General features: G+C 44.6%; 1 protein-coding gene across 3 annotated transcripts in view; it reads left to right on the top strand.

Moving 5' to 3' along the window:
• The window catches only part of LOC118787780 (homeodomain-interacting protein kinase 3-like), a 59,765-nt gene that overhangs the window by 26,516 nt on the left and 7,520 nt on the right, over positions 1-25,729 (top strand). For 2 of the 3 annotated variants that reach the window (XM_036543458.1, XM_036543460.1), the window contains exons 3-10: positions 15,431-15,554; positions 20,062-20,181; positions 20,659-20,745; positions 20,971-21,155; positions 21,819-21,978; positions 24,171-24,294; positions 24,609-24,733; positions 24,907-25,034. In XM_036543458.1, coding sequence (XP_036399351.1) covers positions 15,431-15,554; positions 20,062-20,181; positions 20,659-20,745; positions 20,971-21,155; positions 21,819-21,978; positions 24,171-24,294; positions 24,609-24,733; positions 24,907-25,034 — 1,053 coding nt within the window. The remainder of the gene's footprint in view (positions 1-15,430; positions 15,555-20,061; positions 20,182-20,658; positions 20,746-20,970; positions 21,156-21,818; positions 21,979-24,170; positions 24,295-24,608; positions 24,734-24,906; positions 25,035-25,729) is intronic. The other variant, XM_036543459.1, reaches the window with a different exon arrangement.

Genomic DNA, 25,729 nt, shown 5'->3' on the forward strand with positions numbered 1-25,729 from the left:
CCTGAATCAGATCCAGACATGGACTCCTCCTCCGGGCTTGGATGGCTCTCTTTCTTAAACCTCTTCATTTTGCAGGCTAGAATCTGCCTCGTTTTGACTTAACTTATTTCAGACAAAAACTGTGAAGATGTCACATGTGAAATATTTAGTCAAGCATCTCTACATTTCTGTATGTTGAGGGGAGGATTGTGTCATAGGCCCAAAAGAACTTACATCATGTCAGAGCTCTTGTCAGAGTTCTTGGGTAATGCAATTCGGTCTCTGTGGTGCCAAAGAAATTGCCAAAGAAATGGGTATTTACAGTGTGGTTGCGTAACAAGCCACTGGCATCTAGCAGCCTGCAAAGAGATGAGACCCAGGCTCTCCCAACCTGAAGAGAAAGCTTGTAAACCTATGTTCTGCAGAAATTGACGTCAGGCTCCTTTAGTCAGCATGCACCATTTTGTCATGCTGATTGTGTTTAATGCAGCTCTTCCTGTGTAACTGGATGTGCCTCCATTTGAATGGGGTCTTTGGTACTGGTCTTGTGGTCCTCTGAAGATGGAGTGCTCTGTGTGCCTGTGGTGATGTCATCTTTCACATGTGATGTAAACTGTCAAATGGTAGCGACAGTGTGGGACAGCAGTTTGAGCCAGTTGGTCAGTTGTATTTAACTCCTTTGACTGTAAGCAGTTGTGATGCCATATAATGGATGGGCACTCCAGTGGTCTGGAGTCTGTGTGAACCTCTTTCTTCTGTCTTTTATTCAGGGGGGAAGCTTGTAGGGATGATATAAAGGATCAATAACCATTTGTGTCCCCCTGGAACAAATGTGGCATGCTCCCGATTTTGTTTGCCCCAGCTGTTTTGTGCTGGAGTAGCTTTGACATTGCATTCATGTACAGTGTACTGGGGGGGAGGGGAGCGTGCGCGTAGGCAAAATGGACCTTCAGGCCACCCCCCACCTCGATGGTCTCGTCTTTTGATCTTTTCGGCCTGTAATATATTCTGACATATCAGCAGCTCTCCCGTTAAAACGGCTGTTTGTTTGCAGGGAGCAGCTCTTCCTGCCTGTGGCTCACTCCCAGGACTTTGTCCTCCGCGCGGCTGCAGCCGCAACAGATGTTGTGCTGCTGAGAGCTGCCGTTCCCCCTGCTGTGGGACTCTTCCCAAGAACAAGGTCAATGAGTCCATCCGCTTCTCCTTTTTTTAAAGTCTGAGTCGTACAGTGCCCTCCTTTTTTGTTTCAGTTCAGAGGATGATACCGTGCCACGGGATCAGTCTCTGACTCTAGTTAAGAGTACCTGCCAAATTATTGATAATGAAGATATTGTCCATTGAGGAGTCCATGCTCATACCAGTGCTTCAAATAAGTGCTGAGGCTTGACAAATGTATATTATAAGGAGTTTTTGATTGTAGCAATGTGTAAATCTGTGACTTATTGATAGATATCTTTCTGTCTGATGGTGAATAATGATTACCAGGCTGGCGCTTGTGGTGGAGAGGGTACACAAGCTGGCATCATCCCAAAATCAAGAGGAGCCCTTTTGGGAGAAGGTGAAAGCCACAATACTCCTCTACGGCATTATAGAGGCTCCCCAGGAACTTAACAGTCCTTTGCTAAAACAACCCCCATTCCAATGGGCCTTGATCAGCTCTGTTGGCATACTAGTTTGTTTATGTTACAGAACCAAAGGGAACAATTTCTAATAATTCATATTACTTTTACAGAGGACAAAAAATTGAGAGGGATGGGTGTTAGGAGAGTTGAAGCTTCATGTGACAGACTTTCGCGCGCTGCTACTGTAACTCCTTTTGCTGTTTATGCAAGCTCCTTTTTTGTAGACTTGAGCATCTCTTTTTGCCAAGAAAGTGCTGCGCAATGTTCAGCTGTCAGCTAAGCGGTCAGCGAAAATCTAGAGGGGAGACGTCCACCCAGGGAGGACTCAAAGGAGGCACTGACAAATGTGTTTGCAGTCCTGGATGAGTCTTTGAAGATGCACACTTTTTCCACACCAGGGTTTTTCCATTGCCCGCAGTGCACTTCTGAAACCTTTTTAAAACTCTAGAAAGAGCAAGACATAGGGCATGCCCCTGCAGCCAGGCAGCTTTTGAAACCCCGGCTGCAGATCCATCCAGTCTATACCTGCCTGTGACACTGCCAGACAATAGGGTTGACATTTGCTTTGTGCTTTTGCCACTGTAAAAATAGTATGGCATTATGCAACTGTGAGGGTTTTCTTTTTGTGGTCAGCAAGCTCCCATTCATGTCTGTGTAGCAGCTGTAGATGTCTATGGTGACAGTGCTGAGGATCCTTGGATGCCTGTTTCTGTGATGGCTGGAGGATCTTTGAGGGTTTCATCCTCCCCTTGATCATGGAATTTGACAAGCCCCTGTTATTCAGTCTGGTAACTGATCTCTGTTTATTCTTCCCTCTTTTGTACTGTGCTTGTGTAAGTGCCCAGATTCTCTGGGTTTTTTTATTCATTATTTCGACGAATATCTCCCTTGATCTGTTGTGGCAGTCCAGAGTTTTCCATTTAGCGCACTTTCTGTGACTAAGACCAAACATCTTTCCACTATTACTTCCTTCAGGCCAATTAATATACATCACTCCTGATTAGGAAAGCCATTTTTCAAGCCACTGTAAGCTCTTGGAAAACAGGTTGGGGGAACAGTCCGGACCTGTGGCCTTTCCTCATAAAACAGCCATTATAGGGCCTCTGCTGTTTTCCTCTTGTCACAGAGAAGGAAACTCAACAGCACTCCAGAGCTAGCTTTATTTTGCTGCCATTGGTTCTGCCAGAGGTGTTGAGACCCTACCTCAATGCTGCCATCCACTACCATTATGGACAGAGCCCTGGGCCTCTACACAAAAGAGAGGTTCTAATAGCCAGGCCCCTGAGTATCCCACGATGCTGCCGGATTAGAGGCCTATTTTTCCACTTGGTGAGGCCCACATATTTGGCCGGACTTTGGTGGTAATGAACTGCCTGGAGAAGATGTCATTATGATGGGGTGCGAGGGAACGCCAATTAGCTCCTTTTTTGATGTCCCTGTGGTGCCAGACAGAAGGGTAACATTGTTTCGGAGCCTTCATCCCAGTGCGTGTCAGCTGGCTGGGGAACATTTTAGAAAAAAGTTCTAACTGGGTTTAGAACAGGAAACGCAAGCGTGAGAAACAGGCAGATCCTCTCCACACACTATCCCTCCCCTGGGATGTACTTTACATTACATTATTTTCATTTAGCAGATGCTGTTCTCCAGGTTACAATTGTAACCATTTATATGCAGCTGGATATTTAATGAGGCAATTGTGGGTTAAGTACCTTGCCCAAGGGTGAAAAGGGCAGCCTTTCACTTACAAACCCTTCTTCTGATCACTAAATCACACCGGTACCCACTTCTAAGCTGTGTCAGTCTTTGTGTGAATGCTGTGTCTTGTAAATAGGATCTGTCATGAACAGGAACACACAATGTCCTGACTGACCTCTTGAGCCTGGTTGCGATGCGCTGTGCTCTTCTGTCCTCAAAACCGTGTGGGTATGTGGTTTCAGTCATTCCCAGCCAAAGCGACAGCCTGCATCTGTGACGAGTGCCGATATCTCTGTTCAGACACTTTTAGTTTTGAGTCATATGGAATTGCAGTCACTTCTGTCCAGCACCTTCTGCATAGCTTTAAAGTCAGAGCTGCAACCATACCCTATGGTCTTCTTACGCTCTCTTTACATAAATTGATAACATTTTTCAGGTCATTGATTTAGTTATATAGATTTTTAATAAGTCACTAGAAATCTCCAGTGCTTTACATACAACTCCTTTGTGCCTGAAAACTTCAGCCATTGTTTTGGACAGTATGAGCTGTGAATTGATTGGACTGAACTGTGTGATACTTGAAACCAGTTTACGATTACAGGTATTGTGTAAGATTCCAAGTCTTGTCTGGCTAACATGGCTAGTAGTACAAGCTCCACACAATGCCAGTGGCTATGGTAACTCATTTGTTGTGATGTAATCTGATATGTAACCTTACATCCAGCCTTAGCCTGCAGTGTAGCTGCTTCCTGACCCCGCAAGAACATGGTGTGAGCAATGATGGGTTATCGGCCTGGACAAAGCTCACCCTTCTGTACTGTAGGGTTGTATAACATAGAGGATACCCCCCCCCCCCCCAACCAGTGTGAGCGTGTGTAGTCACAGCTTCCTCTCCATTTCCAGCCAAGCACCAGACATCATTCTCAGGTTTCATTTCGCAGAAGAGCAACTCAGGAGATCCTGATATACCTTGTTGCCATGGTGACACTCGCACACTGAGTGAATCGATCCCAAGATCCTTAGGGCTCTTCTTTGGGTGACCACAATCACAATGACCTGACTGACCGTCTGATGAATAGAGCTGGAGAGAGCACACTTTCATCTGTTGAGGATGAGGGTTGTCTGTATAGTAAATATTGTCTTGCTGTCTCTTAAGTAGGCAGCATCCACTCTCTGAAAAAAGGGAACAATAGAAAAATATCAGACTGCAAGATGATGTCATTTTATTTAACTCCCTTGATAAGTCTTCTTCCTGATTTTATTGGTTAAATCTCTTGGTTGGAGTTATGTGATAAATTACCCTTGCTCTGTAGTAAGCTCTGTGGTACTCTTGAAAATAAGGGGAATTGCTCTTTCAGACAGAGCCAATCAATATGTTTAAAATAAAAGAGGAAGAAAAAAATTGGTGTGCCCACACAGAACACACTAGGTTTGGAGTAATCAATTGTGTAATGGCCTATTGCTCCATGATTAAAACCTGTTTCATAATTATCACATTAATGATTGTCACATGGTCACAAGTGTGCCATGCCTTAATAATGTTGGCTGGATGTCTTTTTGTTTAATTAGTCTGCCAATTGAGTTGCTTTAGCAAGGGGACAGCCATGTCTGTACCACAGGGTCCTCAGTTTGCAGCGTCTCTTGGTGGAATTGAGTGAAAGCTGCTACACTTTCAATACATGTTCAATACACCATTAATGGCACAGGAGGCCCAGTTGTGTTCTTTCTAAATTTCAGGGCTCCAGACTGTGACCATTTAGTCGCATTTTGCGACCATTTTTGGAGACAGTGCGACTAAATTTTATAACTACGCGCCAGTGCGAATTGCAAATATGCCCGCATATGTGACCATTTTTTGAGAGTGTCCAAGTTAAAATTTCTTGTGGTCGCATTCATGCGAGTGTATGATGATCATTAGGCTGTTTTGGTGCCCCTCCAGCATGGTTATATTAGCCATTGTGGTTGAAAGTAAGAAAAGTAAGAAGGTAAAGTTTTCTTCTTCACTGGTTCAGTCGGTCTCTCCCTACCTGCACACATGCACTGATGATGAAACACGCAAAACAGCTAATTATTTTAACCCTTTCACATGTAACTTATGTAGCGCGTGTTATGTTACATGGTTCGTTATGTTTTCATTAGCGTTATTAAGCTTCTCATAGTTTTCACTACTTTCAACCACAATGGCTAACGCAGTACCCGTGGTTATGGTACGAGGGAGGCTTAATGTTCAGATTAAAATATTTTACAAATATCAAGTCTCGAGTCACTGTCAATCTTTACATCAATGCAAAACTAGGGTATGCAAATTATTCTTCAGCATGCAAGGTCATTGATTAATACCATGCTGTACCAAAAAAGGTGCGACCAAATCATGTGCGGGTGCGACCAACTGAGAACGTTGGTAGCATCAGTGCTACCAGTGGAAAAGTTAGTCTGGAGCCCTGCTAATGATTAACAGAAGAAGCCAGTGACCTTGTTCTGAGTACCGTTTGGGAGGTCTTCTCTTGGGCAGGTCAAGTGTGTGCATGTATCATTCTTTCCAGTCTTTCATTCCCAGTAGTAACACTTAGGTCAGATTTTTTTTAATGATTTGAGCATACAAAACTCAACCAAAGTCACAGTCAGTGTGTGTGTGACAAGTCCAGCTTATATGTAGTTTGTCATAGTGTGGAGAACAAAATCTCCATGATGTCCATCCAGAATCTGGAAGGTACCAGGAAGGGAACTGCTCAGGAACACTAGACCATCTATTTGAGTTTATTTAAAGGCAATGAGTCGTGCAGCTCCATATGATGCAATACTGGAAGGTCTTAATTTTTCATAATTTGACACTGGTGTGGATCCTTACATTCCCGCAACTTGACAAATAGAGAGGTCAAGGTCTCACCTGATCTATGGCAACAACATGATGTAAATCGCACTTTACATTGAGCGAGAGTGCCCTGCTTAGTCCTGGACTCAAGTAGCAAACCACATATCTTCTGAGAATGTTAAGTACTCCATACAGAGGATTATTATCTGGCTATAATAATGGTTTGTATTTACACTTGCAAAAATGGTTGTTGTTCCTTGTTCCTTCCTAATAATCTGGTTTGGATCATTGCACAGGTATGGATGGATAAGGGGAGAAGATGTACCACAGTTTCAGGTATGAGTGGTTTGTGTACAGCACTCCTGCTGTTAGTTGTAAGCTTCGGTTACAGGCACTCAGGGAAAATAACACATGACGTGACAGACCATTTTTTCTGTGCTGAAGAGTTAATAGAAAGCTCTGTGGTGAAAGGCCTTGTGTATTTTAATGCTGGAAATAGTTGCTCACAAGGCCAAAAAGTGCTGCGTTACATCAAATTATAATGTGTCGGTGTGCTGCGGGCGGCTTCTGGAAAGGCAGGCCTGCTCTGGGGCCTTTATGTAGTAGCTGGAATTCAGTTGTGAATGGTGTGCTGTCCCTGCTGGATGTGGGTCCTGCCATGGATAAATACGCTAGGTCACATGGGGCTTCAGGTCCCAGCAAAGAGCGGTACTGCTACAGCTTGCTGTATGTCTGTGAACTCATGAAACATTTGTGCTTTTAGTAATGGTAAAAACAAGCACTCTGGTTCAACTGTAGACTGTCTACAGTAGGCGGGATTTTTTTGGATTTACTTTCCAGTGAAGGGTTGATATTGTAATCAAAGAGTATGGAAAGCCTGGGCCTACTCATTGTTGTACATAGTATTTGTGACCATTGATCAAATATCCGGCTGTATAAATGGATAACATAGTAAAGAGCTATAACCTTTGTAAGTCGCTTTGGATAAAAGCATCTGCCAAATGAATAAATGTAAATGTAAATGTAAATCTCTCTGCCAGAGTAGAGGTCTCACTGAGTCCATCTTGAGAAGGTAGAGGAGGCCTTTTTTTAAAGATTGTCATGTCATTGGAGCAGGAATCCTAGCAGAGCAAGCAACTCTTCTGTCAGTTGAAGAACTGACAAGCTTATTGCCGGTGTTCTTTTCAGGATTGGTCATGTTGAGGCTAACTGCAAGACTAAAGCTAAAACAGTAGTAATCAAAACCTGTCGGTCAGGTTTTTTGACATTATTTCGTATTTTTTCCCCCCAAAGCAGGCACCTTTATCAGAATTGAGAGACATACCTGACATGTCATCCATTTATACAGGTGGATATTTACTGAAGTGATTTGGATAAAGTATCTTGCTGAAGAGTACAACAGCAGTGCTACACCAAGCAATGCGACAACCTTTGCCTCTCAAGACATGCTTCTTTTAAATGTTTATTCCCTTTTATGCAACCTTGTTTTGAAATTGGTGATTGATGAATAATAGTGCCTGAGAGCAGGAAGATGTCGATACCCTGGCTGACCAGCTCACCCCTGTTCCTGGCGGGAGGTTGATTTAGCCAAAGAGCTTGTTTTGTCTAATACCTGTGTTTTATTTTCCTTTTTTCCCTGAAGAGTTGCTAGATGGTAGACTCAATGTATTTGTCTATGCAGTGTTTTTCATTTGCCTGTTTATGTTTAGAATCTTTACACGGAAACAGCTGGAGGCCATGTGTAATTCATAAATCATCACATTAGTTATCTAGAGTTAGCTAGCTAGTAGAATTATGCAAGCTAGTCTGCTGGTGCAAGAGATTGTGTCTAATGCTGTGTGCAAATCCAGCCCAGTATTCTGAACCCCCATTACCCCCCTGATTTGCCCTCCTTACAAGTGAAACTTGTAGTTAGTGTGTACTTCCACTTGGATTTGGTCACCAGCCCCAAGATGGCTCTGTGTGTGCTCCAGGAGGTACTTTGTGGGGTAATGAAGTGAACCTTTCCTGTGCAGGATGTGTATTGTGGGTCTTCAGGGATTCATTTTCCATTGCCTGCTCTAATTGTTGTTAACATCCATGGGGCCTTAAAAAGCTGAATGAAGCCTAAGCCAGCCAATCACCAAGGCATCAAATAATTGCTTTGGTTGATGACATCACAAAGCACAGCTGTCGGCCAGCGGGTTTAATAGTTCAGACCGGCAGTAGGATGAATAAGAGGTGCAAGCTCCTCTCTGAGTGGTCTAACCTGCCTAGATAATGGGTGGAGTCTCTGCTCTTCTCTTGCAGGGTCTTAGGGTGTACTCACACTAGGTGATCCGTACCATGCCCGAGCACGTTTGACCCCCAAAGTCCAGTTCATTTGACTAGTGTGTTCACTCTGTACCGTCCAAGGGCCCACTTGAAGAGGTGGGCTCGGGCACAGTTTGGTTGGACTCGAGCAAAGTACGCATCAGTGTGATCACCAACCGTGCCCGAGCACGGAACTCAAACATAATGTCAATGATGCGACTGTCCCATTTAACAAATATATCCATTATAGCAACAGTTTGCTGGATATCTGTTGATTACACGCCCAGTCATAACAAATCCTTTAAACTAACATTTGATTAGCTAGCTGACTTCCTTAATATAACAAGCTGGCTAACTCCAAAATGGTCTTTGATTGGTTAGTTCTGTGGTTCTATACCTAAAAATAACTCTGTGGATCCCCACATTAGCTTGATTACTAGCAAGCAAAGTAAAACTAACCATACATTACGTGGCGAAGTAAGTATTGCTGTTGTCAGGGGCTTAGTCAGGGTATCACAAATGAAACAGCCAGCCTGTTTAAGTAGCTAGTCTTCAACAATCGTTCAGATAGGTAGCCTGTTAGCTAACTAGCTATGTTTGTCAAATCTATCGCTAGATAGCTAATGTTAGCTCCCCAGCCAGTTAGCATCGATTATGCAACGCAGCGATTTTCAGTTAATCGTGCTGTATGTATAAGAAGATTTTTACAGAGGCAGCTGACATTGAGGGAGGAATTTGGAGCTTTGCTCGCCGACTACAATTCACGTTCATCAATAAGGTGAGAACCAGACCCGTTATTAACCCAGATATTCTCGAGTGAATTGAAAAGTATACTATCCAAGTAGTAATAGAAGATGTTCGTTGTAAAATGACTCCAAAACGACTCCAAATAAGCCACAAAGTAAGTACAATCATGAACTCTGTTGTGCTGTGTGAGAGCGCTTTTCTTCAACACAAAAAGTCCCAATGTGAAGACATAAGCGTGCTCGGGCCTGGAAATTTAAGTGCAATGTGAGGGTAGGCCAGCGGGGGGGTGGGGAGGGGGGTGCAATCGTCCTCAGGCACAGTACAAGGCAACCGGGCCTAGTGTGAGTACGCCCTTAGAGTAGCACATAAAATAGGATCTGCTTATCCTCTCAGTTGCAATGGCATGTGTTGGGGGCTATGTATGCCCATCTCTCCAAGAGTTGGTGGAGCTTGTATGTGAAATTGTATATATCTCTGTCTCCACACGTGAAATGGTTTCTAAATTCAGAATATTACTGCCTATATGTAGAAGATGACTATCACGAAGCAAGCCAGTGGTAGACTCAGTTCTTAGTGTTGCTTTTTCAGCAGTTGCTGATATGGTGTAAGAAAAATAGATTAGCCATTTAAAAGATATAGGGAAAGTGAAAGAAAGATCAGGGCCCAAGCAACAGTGACTATTTACCTTTGGGTAACGCAATATTGAAGATAAACGAGTACTTGTGTACTCTAAGGCGGGTTGATGTAATGGGTATGCTGACATATTGGGGACCTTTAAGTAGGGGTCGACCAATTATCTGGTCGTAAGATAATCGGGGCCGATATTTGCAAATTTTTGATTATCGGTCATCGGTATATTTTTAGCTAAATTCCCAATGAATGTGTATACTATCCAGACGCATCCCCTCTGTCAGAAAAACTGTTATTGGTATGGCTAACATTCCACAAAATTCCCTCATTGACAGACAACGTTATCTGACCTTGAAAATCAAACGTTTTTTCAGACCTGCTGCTGGAAACAAGGATGGAAGGTAAGTATCCAGCAGTGGCAGCTGGTGAGCTGGAAACAGGGGAGGCTGAAACATTACCTTTAAATCATTACTTTCAACCTGTTCTCCTTTATCCTCCTTGATTAACAATAAAACAAATAATTCACAGAATAATTGACACCAATGCATAGAGTAAATGGTTATGCTCGCGAAACAGCACAGATTGATAATAGTTTGTGTGCTATTGCAAAAGCTACAGCATGAGGTTGTTTAATTAACAAGGATGGCAGTTTTAACAGTTAAGTGTCAAGTAATCCCAAAGCTTTCTCTTAAATGTTTCCCATTATAGCTTTCTTGTGTTACAAAATTCAAATTACAAAACGGAGCTAAATTTAGTTAGATCGATTTAAATTACTGAGATTAAACCTTTAGGTTAGGTTGAGTGCAATGAACAATAATGTTTAGAACACAGACCTCACAAAAGCTGTGATGTGTCATGAGCATTTAATGTAATTTAAATCGATAAATGCCATCCTTGTTAATTAAACAATCTCACATTGTAGCTTTCGTAAGCACACAAACTGCAGACAATCTGCGCTGTTTATGATGAAAATGCAGCCTAAATGATGTATCAATTCATTTTATTTCTTACTTTATTTCATTTTATTTTATTTCTTTTATAGCGATAGGCATCTGCTGCATAGCCAAAATAAGACCATAGAGAAATTTACCCACAACGTCAATATTAGCTCCCTTTTAGTAGGCCCTGTCTCTCTCGCGTACACCGTTTCATTCGAATGTGCACACCCTCGCACACCCGCTGCAGCTCAAATGTGACCCTCCCAGATAATCTGTAATGCCAAATGTGGTCATTTTAGTTATTGCAATTTTCAGTTTATTTTTATCTTTGAGAGAGAATTTTCATTTGATCTGTTTGCTCTTTATTTAACCTTATGCCTGAAAACATATGACTAAGTAAAGAGGGTTTGTAATTAAGTCCATGTTGTCACAGCCTATTTCTTTTCACACCGAAAAAAAACGTGTTAAAAGAATTCAAATAGCGGCCTGAAATATTGGTTGTCGTCCTCTTTTTGTCACAGATAACCATTATCGTATCGGCCTTGAAAAAACCATATCAGTCGACCCAGTGGCATGTCTCACGACAGGAGCATGACAGGCCAGGGGTGTAACTCGTTTGGTGTTTTTCTGCTCCGCCAGCAGGCTCACTCTCTCAACCCCAGTTCAGGATATTAAACTTAATGAATTTAAGTGAGTGAAACTAGGTGAAATTTTTTCTCCACAAGCCCAGAGAGTCCCTTACTGTTTTTTTCTGCTGTTACAGAAGCCACGAGCACTGTTTCTTACATGTGCAAAAAAGCCCTTTGTTTAAATTAGCTTTGATTTCGGTAGGTGGAGGGAGGTCTTAATGGCTGTGTCTTCATCTGATAAAGAGCATTTGGGTATAACTGTTTTGTGTACAGAGGGCCCCAACCAACCCTAAGTGCCCTTGCAGCTGGGAGTTAGCAGGAAAGCTAATCTGATCTTGTGAAATGTACTCATTTCTTTAAATTCATAGTGCGTACAGTGCTTCCAGACCAAGGACACTCCATTGTAGTCTGTAGTGTTTTACACACCACTCCTTACTGTAACTGTCACCTCTCTAAGTAAAATATCCTTTAGACACAAAATATGTAGGTACCATAGCTAAATCACAAATACCATTGGTAAACAGTTGCAGATGAGTGTGTTTTTAGGAGCCACAGTAGCTCTATTTTTAATGCTTAGGAGTTGAAAGAAACTTTATATTTTCCCTCAGTGTGCTTTTAAGACTCAAGCAATATGGGGTGGGTTTGAGAGTTGTTGCCACGGCTGCATGTGTTCTCTCAGCTGCATCCTCTCAGCTACGTGCAAAAAGTAGCTGCTGGGGCGGGGGGGGGGGGGGTACATTGGGAAGTTTGTTTGTGGTCAGGCCCAGCTGTAGGCGGTTTGAAGATTTCTCTTTCAGTTTGTTTTACTAATCTCTCTTTCCCCCCATGAGCTTGTTTCCTGCTTTTCCTTCACCCCTTGCTTTTTAATGAGCTGCATGAGAGGGGTGGAGAGTGGCTGTTGAGGTTGGTGTTCCTTTTGGCCATTGCAGTGTTTCAGGGGGGCACATTAGCTGGACTTCAACTCCTCCATGACAGCAGCAGGCCGCCTCGAGTTGTTCCTGTGTCTCGGTTTAAGAATTTGTCTCTTTGAGCACAAAGAATGTTGTTCGACTTTGGTCATAGTGAACTTTTGGGTTATCATGTAGAAGTTTGTCAGAAATGATGCCTGACTTACTTGGGATAAGGCAGCCTGCAATGAGGGTCATTGCTCCTCCAGGCCCAGAACCATATTGAAGTCTTTTCAAGGCAGCACAGACTACAATCCTGACATGGTCTGCTGTCCCTCTGGCTCCCCCCTACACTGTGGAGCCTTCTTAAAATAGGCAGCTTATGTCTGACAGAAGACTGTACTGTAGGTCTGAAAACATGGTCAGGCAAAGGCCGAGGACCAGACAGACAGCACCCAGCACCCTCTATCTGGGAACATTACAGCTTTGTGGGACGAGGGAAAGTTCTCCCTATTGTTTAGCATTTGGATGTGCATTCGTGTGGCTGTTGCCTTTAGCCTCAAACACTTATCAGCTCTTTAGAGATCTGTCCTTCATACAGAATACCTTAAATCAGTCACAGAGGCAGAGTAGAAGGCCACTGTCTGGCTCGGGTTTGTGTACACACCCGCTAAAACAACGACGAGAATCTTTAGCATAGATGAGGACAGTATGTGGAAGTCGTAATGTCGTGTTCCTTTTTTTTCCTGCTTGTGACCAGTGGCTTCACTCCCATGTTGCTGTTCTAGGTAAGGGGATCATCAGTCCTCAGCCCACACAGGGGAATTTCTGTCTTAAAAATAGGCTGAATTCTCTAATGTGGGTTTTGTTTGTTCTCAGCATTTTGGCTTAGCGTAATCCTCCTTCACCACGCTGTCCCATTCCTCTGCCTGTGCTGTTAACGTAAAACAGGTAACCGCGGGTTCCCTGCCTCATATAGCGGACTGACATGTATTTAAAACCGGTTTTAAATTTTTCATGATATTATGTAAGACTGTGTCCTGTCATGCGTTCTTAACATGTAAATTCCAGGTGTGCTGAGTAAGGGTTTACCGGTCCTGTGAAGGCAGGTTTGGATTTTGGTGTGAGGGGCTGTCAGTTCCTTTAAAGGTGTACTGTGCTACTTTTTCACCATGTGATTTTTGCTTCAAATATGAACTGGAAGGTAGAAAGTGTGTAGCTTACACCCCATCAGAATCCTGGGAACGCAGTCTACTCAGATGAGGACGATGATTCTCTTTGTTTATTTGGGCTTGCATAACCAGTACAAACCAACATTAGTGGATGAACCCAATCAAAATCAGAAGGAATTGTTGAAGGCGATCGAGTTAGCTGGCAGTCTTGTTAACTAGCATAACTTCAAGAATAAAACATCAAGAATAATAGATACACCATCAGTAAAACCCTTTTTAAGTTGTGTTTTATAGCTTGTTTGTTGCTACTGCCTACACAATAGCTGCATTCTTCAATAGCTATCTATCTATCTGTCTATCTACGGTTTCACTTATCAGTCTGGCGACAGGCAAGCTGGTCTTTGTCAGTGTGGAGGCTCAAGTATTCTTTTTTCCAGGTTCCAGGTTCCCCATTCCAGGTTATACACATGTTGCCCCCCCCCCCCCCCGCCACATTTTTGCCAGGGGCCTCTATCTCTGCTGCTGCTGCTATCAGCCATTGCCCGTGTTTGTTGACCTGCAACAAGAAGATTTGAATGAAAGATAAACACACAGCAATAATGCACTTGCGCTTCCTGGGCAACATAGCAAATTCACGGTCAGCTGCAGATAAGCAAAACAAGGTAGCACGTGATGCAAGTTTTAAAACGTTTCAGAAATTCCATAGTGTAACATTTAAGTATTTGACGGGAGGGCATGTAAATAGCCACTGATGTGCGGATGACAGTCCCCTGCAACAGACACCCGGAAAAGCCAGTTTGCTCTCTGCATGGCACGCCAAACATTCATGCAGTTATGGAACATGGCCAAAAATAAGCCCTCAACGTCCGCGTGAGATAGGCAGGCCATTTCAATACCCAGTTATAAATACTCATGACAGCTTTGGAATGTGTTTGTCATACGTCTTTGGACGTGGGGTTTCAGTCCCCTCACACATGCATAGAGCCTGTTGCATAGGGCTCGTTATGTTTATGTCTGACTAATACCACAGGGTTTTTAAAATCTAGATTTGAGTTTGAAATCAGTCTTAGGTTCAGAATCAAATGTTTATTGTTGTGTGGGTATCACTTTTTGTATGTTGCTCTAATACTGTGTTTCCCAACCCTGCTCCTGGAGGCACACTGTCCTGCATATCTTCTATGTATCCTTCCTGCTTGACTAAATCAGGTGTGCTCAGCTAATCAAAAGTGCCACTGATGAGTTCAGTCAGGTAGGTAGAGCAGGGATAGATAGAAGATATGCAGGACGGTGTGCCTTCAGGAGCAGGGTTGGGAAACGCTGCTCTAATAGGTGGTTTGTTTCCTACCAGCTAAGGGTCTGTCTGCTTTGTGTAGTGTAGTTGAATGTGAATGATGTCAGAGGACCATGATGGCTGGTGGTAAAGTGCCCCAGCAAGATAGTTACAAGTTTTCCTGTATGCAGAGATAACCTGTGGGGGTTTCATTTGTTTCCAAGATACCCATTGTGTAAATCGTCCCAGGTGGCGCCTGAGCACCGATTTACCTGTGGAACTGCTAGCATGTAACATGAGAGGGAGAGTGCAATATGGACATGTTCCTGTTAGCCCCTGCTTGTGCTGTTGTGAGGAAACCAAGTGCACAGTCGAGTGAGCAGCACAATGGCACCCGCGATTCAGTCCCTCTGTCATCAAAACAACAGCTGCCCATTGGCTGCTTGTGGATACTCGTCTGTTAAAAGAACTTCCTCTTCAGGGCAGATGTCATGGTTGGAACTCCTTAGTCCATAGGGATACTTCCTCCATCAGTATATCACATTAAAAGGGATTGTGGGAAATTCAGGACAAAACAGGTGCAAAATGACCCAGAAAGATCAGTGCTTGTTCCTACACTATCTGTACTCACATTTTTCCACCGCACACAAGGTGTGAACAAAGCCCCGATCCAGCTCTTGTTACGTATGGCAGCAGTAATGCCAGTGTTTATCATGAATATCATGCTAACTACATCTCTTGTTTTTCCTCCCTGCAGAGCGCCAGAGATCATTTTGGGGTTGCCGTTTTGTGAAGCCATAGACATGTGGTCGCTGGGCTGTGTGATTGCAGAGCTGTTCCTGGGATGGCCGCTGTACCCTGGAGCGCTGGAGTATGATCAGGTAGTAATCCACTCCCTTACGCCCATGACTTTACAGACCAGGCAGATGTAGACAGAGCCCTTGTTCCCCCCAGTATCTTTCCCACCATTTGCTGCTCTTCAGATTGATAAATCATGCCTCCCTGCCAAAGTGGTAAAGCTGATACCTTTCCTGCTTTAGATGGGACCCTGTCCCTCCTGCAGCTTCTCCCTCTTGTTCAATCCCTGCTATTGACTCCCATCTCTGACCAGACTCCATTACAACCTCTCTCAGAGCACAACCATCCTCTGAAACAGCCTTTCTTTCCTAGAGAGGCAGCATTTAGCAGCTCTGCACAGTGGTCAGTGAATCTTGCCTCATGCTCTGAGTAACACTGGGGTATGTGTCCCCTCCCACAGAGCTCCATCAGGGGGCCCAGGGTGACAACGAGCCCTGGTTAGTTTCATATTACCAAGAGGTGTATGTATGTGTGTGTGAGTGAGTGTGTGCACGTGCATATGTGTGAGAGCTGTGTTAAGGTGGTGGAGCAGGAGGTAGCGGTTGTCCCTGTGTCTTTCCTTGCTGATGGGCCAGCTCAGCACCAAGAGATTTCACGCCTGTCCATAGTGCCACTGTCCCTGCATTCCATCCTGGACCCATATCAATCTGGAGAACCCCCCTCTGGTCGCAGGTGAGGCCTTATCATGCTGTGGCAGGCACCAGCGACATTTTGTTCACTCACTGGCCCCCACTTGCTGAATCTGCACTTGAACGGGGAGGACAGACCGCACAGAGCCACATTAAAAACACACAGATATACCCCGAACACCAGCAGCACTGACTTTACCTTGGCCTGCTTGGGTGGGTACTGGGGGGCACTGAGTGGCAAGTAGCAGAGCCTGGCACACAGTGGGCTGGGATTAGCCTAACCGCATCTCCCTGCATTATTGCTGAGCTGGCCAATCAGGACTCTGATCTGTCATGGTCCCTCCAGTCCTGCCACTAGCTCCGACTATAGGCTTGTAAATCTGGCTCCTTCCAACGAGGGAAGCTTAACCCCGTGGTTCCCTGTCTGTGGAGCCTGGGTGACAGAACCAGGACAGGGGACCACCCGGAGATTGCCCTGAACCATTGGGACTTTGTGCTGTCCCACATGTTCAGTATGTATCTGCTGGTGCTTATTTCTGTTAATGGTAAACATATAAATGCTAATCTTGTTAGTGGTGAGCATATAAACAAATGAAGATACATAGGGTCATGTGAAGCGACTAGCAGAGGCATGCTGAGAAGGGAGAGAGCAGATGGACCCTTCACTGAAATTCATAAATTAGAGTCAGCAGAAATGTTTCGCTTGTGATAGCGCATGGCTGAAATGCATGTTCTAATGTAGTAAGCTGGGGTAGTGACAGACCATCGTGGAGAGGCCACAGAGGAACTGTAACATCCCATCCCTAGGAAACTTAGGCCTTAGGTCCTGGTTAATTGCAAGGCAGTCCAGGACTGATAAGTGGACCTTTTGAACCATTTTACAGAATAGAGCTTCTGTTATGCTTGGGTTACTGTAAATTTCTTTTTTTTCTGCATTTTTGCTTTGAATGCAGTGTTCCAGCCTCCTGCATATTCAGAATTGGGAGTATTCCTACTCTTATTATCTTGATGTTCAATGTTCAGCTCTATTCACGATTTTTGTTGACCCCTACATTTATTACTCTGTGTGTGCGTCCCCAGCCTGTTCACTTAAATCTGTCATCAAGCCTTTGAGGGAGGCAGAAGGAAAGGTCCTCAGCGGTGTGGGATGACACCCATGGGATGGGGTCATGATGGCTGCGGCCAGGAGGAGTAACCGGCACTTTGCTGACCGCTTCTGGCTGCCATGGCAGCCGTGGGTCCAGTACTGTCCCACACAGCAGAAATTATTTATAGCTCAAGCCTCCCCCCTCCCTGTACCTCCATCAGCAGATTCTCACTTCAGAGGGGGGCTTGACGTTCTCCCGACATTTTGGAAACGTTGTAAAAACGGCAGCGCAATGATCTGACGTGTCAGGAGCAGCCACGGCTCTAACATGTTTACAGGACTCTCCCACACAGCGGCTAGTATGTGGCTGTCGCTGGGAGAGAGGGTGTATTCCTGAAGAAGAAAAACGTGTCCCTGCTCCCCTTCCCCCACTCCCTGTTTTTGGCCTCCTGGGCCTCTGCAAGCCAGGTCTTGTGCAGGCTCTGAGCACTCGGAAGAGCCTGGTGTCAGAGCGTTGGAAGGCTATAGGAAATCATCTCACAGGGAGGGAGGAATTACCGTCAGGGACAAGTCACGTATCCCCCTGCCCCCACCGCATCTCATACTGCACCCCCCTCCTGCACTCATACTCCACCCCGATGTCTCTAGCCCTTCAGGGAGGAGGCAAAAAGGAGCAACTGCAGCAGACCCATGGGGACTGCTGCACGGTCAGGAAGTTTGAAAACAGAAGGACTCCTCTCCCATTCATCTGCAGTGCACGCACTCTGTGGGAGAGCGTGGTGATAGGCAGCGCGCTGTGATGTTACAATTTGGAATTTCTATCTGAGGCCTGTACTTCCCCTGCCTTTTTCAGCCCATGAGGGCTTGGTGCAAAATAGCTAGCCAAGCTGGAGATATTTGTTCCTGGGAGCACATGTCATATCCTGGCCTCATATTTTCACTCATAATCAGATCATCACTGAGAAGTATATCATTTTTGTCCCAAGTGCAAGCGATGAAGTCAGTGAAACCTATGCAATAACACGTAAGCTGTTTTTTTGGGGGGGGGGGGGTTTAGCTTGAAGGCCCAATACACCTGAGGCTGCTGTGAGCCCAGAACAGCTCCAGGGCTGGGCTGATGAGAGTTGGACATTTGACCTGTGCATCAGGGTTGTCAACAAACACAGTGATATTTACTTAACGACTGCAGAGCATTGTCTTGACACACTGGGTTAGGAAGCTGCAGGGGCGGGGGAGAGTCAAGCAGACTATTTACTGTGTGGGTGACACAGTTGCGTGGTACTGTAGAAATCTAATGGAGCGCATTACATGGGTTTGAAAGCTGGCCCTTGACATGCTGCTTTCACAGTGCGCATTGTGAGAGGAAGTGAGCAAGTCGATGGGGTCCTGGTTCCTATAGTACCGAGAGAGCGTTAATCATGGGGAGGAAGCGAGAGGGGACAAGAAAGGCGCATCTGTTCCACCCCCGTCCCTGTACTAGTTTGGAATGAACAGGTCATGAGCAGTGTTTCCCACACATAGACTTTATTTGGGCGGGCTGCCCAGGTATATTAATGGCTGCCAATGTATATTTGGCGACCCGTTTTAGTATTTTTTATTTTTATTCTTTTATCGGTCCGAGAAAACAACGCCATCCTCGATCAGTTAACCAGTAGGAAATCTCCCCTTGCTCTACCCCTCCCGTACCTGTTCGTTCTGCTATCATGAGAGGGGTCTACTGACAATCGCACATGCTCTGCAGAGAAACAGAGAGAGATGTTCTCTGGTATTACATCAGAAGACACGGACGTGGTGGATGTTTTACAAGCACGGACCAGATAAAGCTAAGCTATATTTTAAAAAAATGTGTAATGGTTTGGTTTCATGCATTTACTCAGCAGATATGAATATTCAAAAATATTTTAAGAGAATATGGTGTGAGGAAGAGAGACGCAAAGCACCACAGGTAACAGGCACCACAGCCAACGTTAGCATGAAATGGCAATAAATAAATGCATAAGCCTCAATAATTACATGTGAAATCAATAGAAATATTCAATAAATCAAAATATTGTGTTAAAGATCACACATATTTGTTGTTTTTCACATGTAGTAGACCATATTAGTGCAGGCAGGTAATGCCGGCCCTTTCCACCGGCTACCGTCACAAGTATATTTCAGACCTGTGGGAAACACTGATGAGTGAAACGCCTGGCTGGCTACTGCGCTGCGCTCGGAATTTGAGGGAGGGTATTGGGATTGTTGGCTTGAATTGGAATACCGACATGCTTACCTCACGCTTCCCGAAGCAGAATGACAGGACAGCGCTAATAGAAGCTGAGTCCAATGCGGCAGAGAGGCCTGGGCCAGTGCTGTTTTCATGCCACATGTACCTAGTGTTCACCAGAGCCTGGCTCTCACATTCACCATGCAAAAATCCCGAGTGCACAGAGGGAAAAGATGCGTCAGCTTGTGTAGAACCAAAAATCAGGGAGACGGAAAGCATGTTGTGTTCAAATGTTCATGCTGGCGCAACATTCAATGCCTGAATTTCAGTTGCAATTAACAGTGTCTGGTGATGTTCCCTTTGGTACCCGACAAGTACATGCAAATAGGATAGCAATACAGAGCAGTGGTGAGGACTTTGGGGGTGTTGCCAGGGGCACTGAGGTGAAAGGACAAAAAGATGCTTAAGCTACAGAAGCAGAGGAAGGTGCTGGAAATGTTTTTAAAATTACATGTCTGTTTTTTTAGTGTTGACAGTTTAAGTCTCTCCTTTCTCCCTGGAAGAATAGTGTGATGTTAGAGTGCAGTAATCCCCACTCCCCTCCACAGATCCGCTACATTTCGCAGACACAAGGGTTGCCAGGCGAGCAGCTCCTGAACACGGGGACGAAAACAGCACGGTTCTTCTGTCGGGAGTCAGACTCCCCCTATGCAGCGTGGCGGCTGAAGGTGAGTGCTCTCTCTCCCTCTCAGGATGCGCCCAGGTCCCCCCGTGCAGAACAAGTGAGCCATTAAGCCTCTGCGTTTTGATTGGAGCTGACTCCGCTTCATTCAGATGCTTTTGCTCTGCCCCCTTTCCAATACTGCTTGAATGAGGGAACATAGTGGCACATCTCCAGTGGAGAGCAGCTTAACAGCTCTCCCCTGTACATTTCACAGAAGCTGCAAATCCACTGTACATGTCGCAAATGTATATTTTCCTGTCAAATATGGCTGCCTCAGAGTATGTGGACATAGCTATTTAAGACCTCAGAATTGCAGCGGGCCTCATCGCAGACAAAGGATTTTATTTATTTATTTTTTTCCCCTAATTAAGCCCTGCCCAACGTGACTGGCCCTCCCCCAACAGGATCACAGCCTTTAAGGGTCAGAGCCATTTGGGTGGCTTTACTCCTGTGGTCTAACCTCCTCTTCCTGTCTGCACAGACCACAGAGGAGCATGAGACAGAGACGGGGATGAAGTCAAAGGAAGCCAGGAAGTACATCTTCAGCTGTCTGGAGGATATTGCGCATGTATGTACAGGCCCAAGCTTGCAGCTGTTCTTCATTTCACTGTTGAGTCTAGCTTTATGTTCTTTGAGCAACTATATTTAAGTATAGGAGTATAGATTGGAAAAAAAAATTAAATCATTTGCATGTGAAAACTGGCCTAATATGGGGTTTGTCATAATGAGTCCAGTTATTTTCACAAAGGAACAGGATACTAAGGATAAGAGTTACTCACTGTTCCCACCCTAGGTGAACATGGTGATGAATTTGGAAGGAAGTGACTTGTTAGCTGAGAAGGCAGACCGCCGAGAGTTTGTAGGCTTACTGAAGAAAATGTTGTTGATCGATGCGGAGAAGAGGATCGTGCCGGCCGAAGCCCTGAACCACCCTTTTGTGACCATGCAGCACCTCCTCGATTTTCCCCACAGCAACCAGTAGGTGTCATCCCGCCCTAAAGCTGCACACATGTGTATGACTTAATTCAATATAGCAGTAATCAGTGTATCACCTCCAGTGCCAGCATTCATCTTCCTCTGGCTCGTGCTCGTGTGTAAGACACAGCTTAAGAGATAAAAGCTGCATTAGCCAAGCTGCCCCTGCTGCAATACATCAAATTATCCGGAGACTACAACAACTGTTAGCCAGCCCTGGTGCAACACATCAAAATATGTCACAGTTTATGTGAAACCTTGAAAAATAAATAAAATAGGCCTAATCAATGAAGTGTGTAATCATTTAAGTCCAGAGGGGTGCATGGGCCAGGACAAATGAATGCTTAAATGAATATAATTAGGGAAGGATCAATAGGAAATAGAGATAATTTGTGCATTCGGTGACTGGCAGAGAATACATCAGGTGGTCCCATGACACTTGTAAATGAAGATATATATACAAATATGTACAGGCATTGATAGCTCCAAAAAGTGTACATAAACTGTTGCTCAGAATGGCTAACTGTTTAGCTGTTGTTTGTTCCAAACAGTTGAGCAGTACTGTGTTCTTCTGTTGTAGTTATGCTTGTACTAACCTTGGAATGCAGAGGAACAGAGCTGTTTCTGTCCATTTTTGACCGCTGCCCCCCCCCCCCCCCCCCCCAGCGTCAAATCCTGTTTCCATATCATGGACCTGTGCAGGGTACGCACTGGCACCTACGACGCCATCAACCGCAATAAGACCACGTTCCTGAGACCAGTTACCTCCACCAATGCGGCCAACCTGACCATGGCGTTCAATAAGATGGGCAACGTTCACACTCAGGTGAGTGCTGGTTGCTTGAGCACAGCAGGTAGAGGAACCCTGCTCTTCAGCTCCTTAAGATGCTCATTCTGGGACATGTGGAAAGCAGCTGGGTGGAGAGGGTGGCGAGGCTTGAGGAGCACACGGGCTGGATCACGCATGCTATAAGCCATGATGCGAATGGGCCCCAGTTAGATTGTCCCGTGTAACAGGATAACAAAGACATGGTGGACAGAAACGACCTGGGAAGAAATATTTGATACTTGATCACTTACAGTTGTATGCAAAAGTTTGGGCACCCCTGGCCAAATTACTTATTTTGTTGATTTTTGAAGTGAAAAGAAATAAACACAACCTCTGCAGGACACTATTTAAAAAATATATAACATTTTTCTGCCAATGTTAATGCACAGTTACTATATTTGATGAACTTAAAAAATAGAAAAAATGTTGCTGGCATGTGCAAAGTTTTGGGCACCCTTCCAGTTGTAAAGTCTCAGAACTTAACTCATTATGCCTTAATTGACTCATTAGGACTCCTTAGGCAGGTCAAGGATTGTCATTAGGAATTATTAGCTGATAAAAATTCCAGAACTTGATAAATTCTCTGACTCTTCAAACCTTATGCCAACACTGAACAATCATGGGCTCCTCTAAGCAACTGACTGACGATCTGAAAATGAATCTAATGGATGCCTACAAAGCAGGGGAAGGCTATAAAAAGATGTCAAAGTGCTTCTAGCTCGCAATTTCCGCTGTCCAAAATGTCATTAAGAAATTGCAGATAAGGGGAACTGTGGAAATCAAGACAAGATCTGGAAGACCAAGAAAACTCTAAGGTAGAACTGTTCATATGCTGGACAGAAAGGCAAAGCAAAATCCCCATATTACTGCACAGGACCTCCAAGAAGGTTCATCTGACACAGGACTGGTGGTGCACCATTCCACTGTGCAGCGTTGCTTGCACAAACAGGATCTGCATGGTAGAGTCATCAGAAAGAAACCTCACCTGCAACCTCATCACAAAAGTCAATGTCTGAAGTATGCAAAACAACATCTAGACGAGCCAGAGGCATTTTGGAAACAAGTTCCTGTGGACTGATGAAGTATGAATCTAACTCTTTGGCCACAATCACCAAAGGCATGTTTGGAGAAAAAAACGAGCAGCATTTGATTAAAAAACACTTTGCCAACTGTTAAGCATGGGGGTGGATCTATTATGCTTTGGGGTTGTGTGGCAGGCAGTGGCACAGGAAACATTGCACGGGTAGAGGGAAGAATGGATTCCACTAAATATCAGCAAATTCTGGAAGCACATGTCACACAGTCAAGAAACTGAAGCTGAAAAGAGGCTGGCTTCTACAACAGGACAATTATCCAAAACATACATCAAAATCCACCATGAACTACTTCAAGAAACGTAAGCTGAAGCTTTTGGAATGCCCCTCACAGTCCCCTGACTTGAACATCATTGAAAATATGTGGGTAGATCTTAAACATGCTGTGCATGCAAGACGGCTGAAGAAAATCTCAGCGCTAGAAGTGATCTGCAGGGAAGAGTGGGTGAAAATTCCTAAGTCAAGAATAGAAACACTCTTAGCTGGCTACAAAAAGCATTTGCAAGCTGTGATGTCTGCCAGAGGGGGTGTTACTGAGTACGGACTTACTAGAGTGTCCAAACTTTTGTATATGCCACAGTTACTTTTTTCTATTTTTTAAATTCATGCAATCAAAAGTAGCAGTGCATTAACATTTGCAGAAAATGTCATTTTTTAAACTTTTTTGCTACAGAGGTTGTGTTTACTACTTTTCACTTCAAAATCAACAAAATATGTAATTTGCCCAGGGGTTCCCAAACCTTTGCATAAAACTGTACATCTGGTCATTTTTCTGTTTGAGGGACCAGCAAAGAGTTCAGGCGTTAAACAAATATAATACCTTAACACCTTTCAGAGAGGTATCTTCTGTATTCTTAGATAGGGGGTCCTCATACGAGTTGTCTGGGTTTGGTTGAACAAAAAATAAGATGGCTTATCACAATGATCTCCTCAAAGAGCAGTTTACTGGTATTTCCCAAGAAAGCATAACCCCGTACGGTTGCTAATGTAGAGTGTACTGCTCTATTTGGTCCTGTTTCTCGGCAGCAACAGCATGCAGTGCAGATGGGCTCACCCGTACCCTGTCCTGTGTGCCCTGTCTTTCCCTCCTCTTAGGCTTTAGCGCCATCTGCTCCCTCTGTGATGCACCCTGGGATCCCGCTGCAGACGGGGAGCACCCAGTTTGGATGTGGTGACTCCTTTCAGCAGGCATTGATCCTGTGTCCTCCAACAATTCAAGGTACGGGGCCTTCCGGAAAGCTCTAGCTCCTTTGGCTTAAGGTGGTCGAACCCATAATGGTTCTCTCAATTTTATCAATGCATGCCAAGTGAGTATATTCACCCATTAAACTAAGACTGGTCTATAGTGGGAAGAAACGTTATTTTACTCTGATGTATTGTGGAATTTTATGTGAAATGCTGAGCTTTACGAAAATTTCAAGAGAATACAGTCTGAAACAATGCAAGTGTAAGGTTTAACAGAGCAGAACCCAGAATCCTTCAGTCTGTAGACCAGTGTGGCTGCCCTTATGATATGCTGTTATGCTTGTCCAGTAGGAATCCCCCCGAACCCAAACAAGCCTGCTGGCTATGCAGTCAGAATGGACAACACTGTACCACTGGTGACCCAAGCCCCGCCCATTCAGCCCTTACAGATCCGACCAGGAGTCATTACACAGGTAAGAGAGAGACACAGGAGTCGTTACTCTTGTGAGAGAGATACACAGAAGTCATTACACTTGAGAGGGAAAGACACTGTGGCACTGTGTACATTTTCAGCCTGTACATGCATCTATGATGAGTGAGTAAACTGCATTGTACTGATGATAGCCCTGTGCTGACTTTTTTGCAGCAAACGTGGTCCAGTCGGGCCCAGCAGATTCTGGTTCCAGCTTGGCAGCAGGTGACACAGGTGGCGCCTCCAGCCACCACACTGGCATCTGACACTGTGGCAGGCCCACAGAGGCTGGGAGACTGGGGGTGAGTCTGCCAACGCAGCGTCTGAAATGTCCCCAGCTGAAATGACAGCATTCTTGCACTACACACTTCCTAGTAATCACCTAGATGAGATATACAAGAGTTTGGTCAGTGTCATCAAGGTGGAAGTGGGTATTACTGCTCATTGGCCCATAATACTGTTAGGTTCTACTTTGTGGAATGGACAATGTGATCAATGAGATTTTTTTTTATTCCTCAGGAGCCAAAGATGCACACACAAACAGCGCCCGAACTAAGACTGCCTAGGCTCAGATGAGCACTCACAGAAACACCTAGGTGTGATTAGGCCACACCTTAACAGCTGTTTATTGGGTTTAGACAGAGGCAGTGGATTACAGGCATTGATGTGTTGATGACCTTTTTGTTCTAGGACAGTTCCCGTAGACCAGGGGTCTCCAACCTTTTTTCATCTACTACTTCAGCTACTTTGAAAAAATGAAAGTGGCAGAGAGCTACTCGTGTCGTATATTGCTCACACATACTGACATACTGACAACGTATTAAAACACTCACATTAGCCAGCTGAATTAAGCTACTTTTTGTATATACATGTATCAAATGTCAGTATCCAAAGCTCACATTTTGGAAATTCGGGTCTACGGGATATCAAACTGCAGCTTTTACCGCGACGCCAAAGAGCCAGGCTGGTTGGTATGGCAGTCAGAGCGCATACTCAA

The sequence above is a fragment of the Megalops cyprinoides genome, chromosome 13, assembly GCF_013368585.1.
Source record: "Megalops cyprinoides isolate fMegCyp1 chromosome 13, fMegCyp1.pri, whole genome shotgun sequence".
In the NCBI taxonomy this organism is placed as follows: domain Eukaryota; kingdom Metazoa; phylum Chordata; class Actinopteri; order Elopiformes; family Megalopidae; genus Megalops; species Megalops cyprinoides.